The sequence below is a fragment of the Cynara cardunculus genome, unplaced genomic scaffold (genome assembly GCF_001531365.2).
Source record: "Cynara cardunculus var. scolymus isolate 2C unplaced genomic scaffold, CcrdV1 Un_Scaffold_3439, whole genome shotgun sequence".
NCBI classification, from domain to species: domain Eukaryota; kingdom Viridiplantae; phylum Streptophyta; class Magnoliopsida; order Asterales; family Asteraceae; genus Cynara; species Cynara cardunculus.
This window is the reverse complement of record NW_020201477.1, coordinates 14,927-17,708: the sequence shown is the minus strand read 5'-3', so window position 1 is coordinate 17,708 and position 2,782 is coordinate 14,927. Positions and strand designations below refer to the sequence as shown.

The 2,782-nt window shown below is 32.1% G+C and overlaps 1 protein-coding gene across 1 annotated transcript; it reads right to left on the bottom strand.

Moving 5' to 3' along the window:
- Positions 1-1,350: 1,350 nt before the first annotated feature.
- LOC112503632 lies at positions 1,351-2,138 on the bottom strand. Its single transcript, XM_025107633.1, has 2 exons — positions 1,993-2,138; positions 1,351-1,700 (listed from the first exon to the last, which is right to left on the bottom strand). The coding sequence occupies exons 1-2, from the start codon at positions 2,114-2,116 to the stop codon at positions 1,519-1,521; spliced, it is 306 nt and encodes a 101-aa protein (XP_024963401.1). The 5' UTR covers positions 2,117-2,138; the 3' UTR covers positions 1,351-1,518.
- Between the last annotated feature and the right edge of the window lie 644 nt (positions 2,139-2,782).

Sequence of the window (2,782 nt, the reverse complement as noted above, 5' to 3'; positions counted from 1 at the left end):
TTAATAATTTATATTAATTAAAATATAATATAAATAAATAAAAAAAGAAAATAAAATAAATAATATATATTAATTAATAATTTTCTTTAAATAATAATAAAATAAAAATTAATAATAACAAAAAGGACAAAAAGACAAAAAAAACACAAAAACTCATAAAAATAATAATTGGAAACCTAATTAGGGGGTGCCCTTAGCAATGAGATGAGGTGCCATTAGCCCACCCCTTTTTTTATTATATAATTAAACTATGGATGGACCGTGAGTGAAAGATTTATGACATGTGGATGAACGTGAAAACTGATGTGACAATGAGAGAAAAACGGTGCATCAAAGTTGAGAGGTTCATGAATGTAAATGCACTTAAGAGTATGGGTACACTCTCCCTCACTTTCTCCATTAACTTTCTTTTTCTTACTATATTTATAAACCTATAAACTAAATCACGAATAATCGCGTGAAAAATGAGAGTTAAAGGTAAGAAAAGATCTGAACCATCGATCATCTTTAATTTTAAACTTATTCATAAATCGTGTTTGATACGAGACTTGATCTGATGCATCTCATCCTAATCTGCATCCAAGAGTCGAGACTCATTCTTACGCTTCTAGCCTTAACTTTTTTTTTTTTTATCAGAATCCAATCCTAAACTAAATAAGGCTAAATCGAATCGATCCATGATCATTATATGGTGCCTCACATTTTTCATTTACTATATAATATTTTTCACACCATCTTTCAAGGAGCCGATGATTTAAATAAAAGAAACCACCATGTGCTACCGATACATTATTTTTTAACTATCAACGTAAATATGCAACAAATTACTAGCATTGGTAAATATATATTTGCTAGCAAATCATGTAAGCTTATCACATATTACATAATCTCTTTCCTCTATTATTTTAGATGCTTTCTATTAACCATTATGTATCAATAAATTGTAATTACCATCACTAAGACATAAATGTCACCTAAACACAGAGAAAACAAGTGAAAGTACTTTTAAGATCAAGAATCAAGTTGTGTAATCAAGTTGTCAGTTTTTTAAATTAAACGTACAAGAATGTTCAGGAGATTGTGTTTGTAACATTTCATCGAACAATAAGAGGATATCATCAAGCTTGGTAATATTATAAGCAATGAGCAACAAATCAAACCATAAACATAGAGGAAATACCAACGAGGAACCAAGACATGCATATTAGCAAATGGGAAAGCACATAAACCTTAAATCAACTATAACGAAAAGGGAAGAAAATCAAGTCAAGAATCCAGAGCAAAGCAGGTCCTGTGTGCAGGTCTAATGAGATATTAGTAAAAAAATATGACGATTGAGAATCGATATATAACAAAATCAAGATTTCAAAGTTGGGCAATGGATTAAATTTATTCAATTTCCAAAGGATCAAAATGCAACAAGAAAATTAGGTCTTTGGACCAAGAATTGACTAGAAACAAGTTGAAGCTCAAGTTGTAGGTATAATTGGTATTTGCTAAGCCAAATGGTGTAGCATCCTACTCGCAACAAACGCAGTCTCCAAGCTTGTTCCTTCCACAACAACCCTTCCTGCAACGACTTGCACCCGGTGTCGGACCACTTGGTCTTGGTCTTGGTCTGGGTCTCGATGATCCACCACTTCCGCCTCCACCACCACACCCAGGTATTTCTCCTTGTATTGGCGAATCGCAATCCGTGGCTGCAATTTATATCAAATTCAAACAATTATTTAGTAGCTCAAACTTTTGTTACTAAAAGACGATGATAACGAATTCTAAATAAAAAAGAAGACATAAGGTTACGTTTGACTGCATTATGCCTAATGTTTCATACTTTAAAAAAAACGTAACCTTACACAGAGACATAAGTGAAAAAGAAAACCCAATAAGCTGTATGATGTAACTTTTCAAAAACTAGCTCGTTATTTACCAAACAGAACCCAAAAAACACGGTTTAAACATTTGATGTTTGAGCAGAAGAAAAAAATGAACCTAGTTTTCGAACACGGTTATATGGGCTTCGGGCGTCAACCGTTGTGACGGTGTACGAAGATGAGCTAACGACGATGATGACGATGAGAGCCAAGGCAAGTCCTGGTTTGGAGATAGAGGCCATTTTTGGAAATGAATATGAGTGAATGAATGTTGTGGTTTCTATTTATAGCATACATTTATTCATAATGAATTGGTGAAAGAGTTGACTAAGTCACTTGTTATCAGGAGGAAATTCAGGATGGGATTGAGAGTGGTTAGGGTTAGCCATCCAAGACAACTTATGTTCACACTTCCTTTTTGAATTTGCATTATTTATATTATTTAAATACCTTTTTAAATTTAAGAGTGATGTTTGATTGGTTTGAGTTTGAACTTCGAAGATCAAAGTGTTAAAAATATCTGGAGGTCTCAGATTTTAAATGCAGTGACTTTGGGCTACATGCAAATCAAAGCAGGTGGGGTCACCTTGAGATTAGTCGGCTCGCATAGCAAACTGGATATTCAGGTCAATCAAAAAAAAAATTAAAACATTGTTGGATAATTATAAATTAGTTTAGTTTTTGAACTTTTCTAAAAATAAAAAAACCCGTTTTTAATGTCACAAGAGTTTCTTGTCACCTTCTTTAAATTATCCTCCTGATTATTACTAATTAATATTGCTTTTTAATTATGAATTAATATTAATTTATTAATTAATAATTTAACTAGATTTGGAAAACTATCTATACTATCTTATAAAGAATTTGGCTAAAACTCTTAAAAACTCTTAAACCCGTTCATCCCTATC

Excerpts from the sequence above, each read along its gene's own strand:
- LOC112503632 (XM_025107633.1), bottom strand. The coding sequence starts at position 2,116 with ATGGCCTCTATCTCCAAACCAGGACTTGCCTTGGCTCTCATCGTCATC. Across the intron at positions 1,701-1,992 it reads TAACCGTGTTCGAAAACTAG|CCACGGATTGCGATTCGCCA; the intron begins GTTCATTTTTTT and ends TATAAATTGCAG.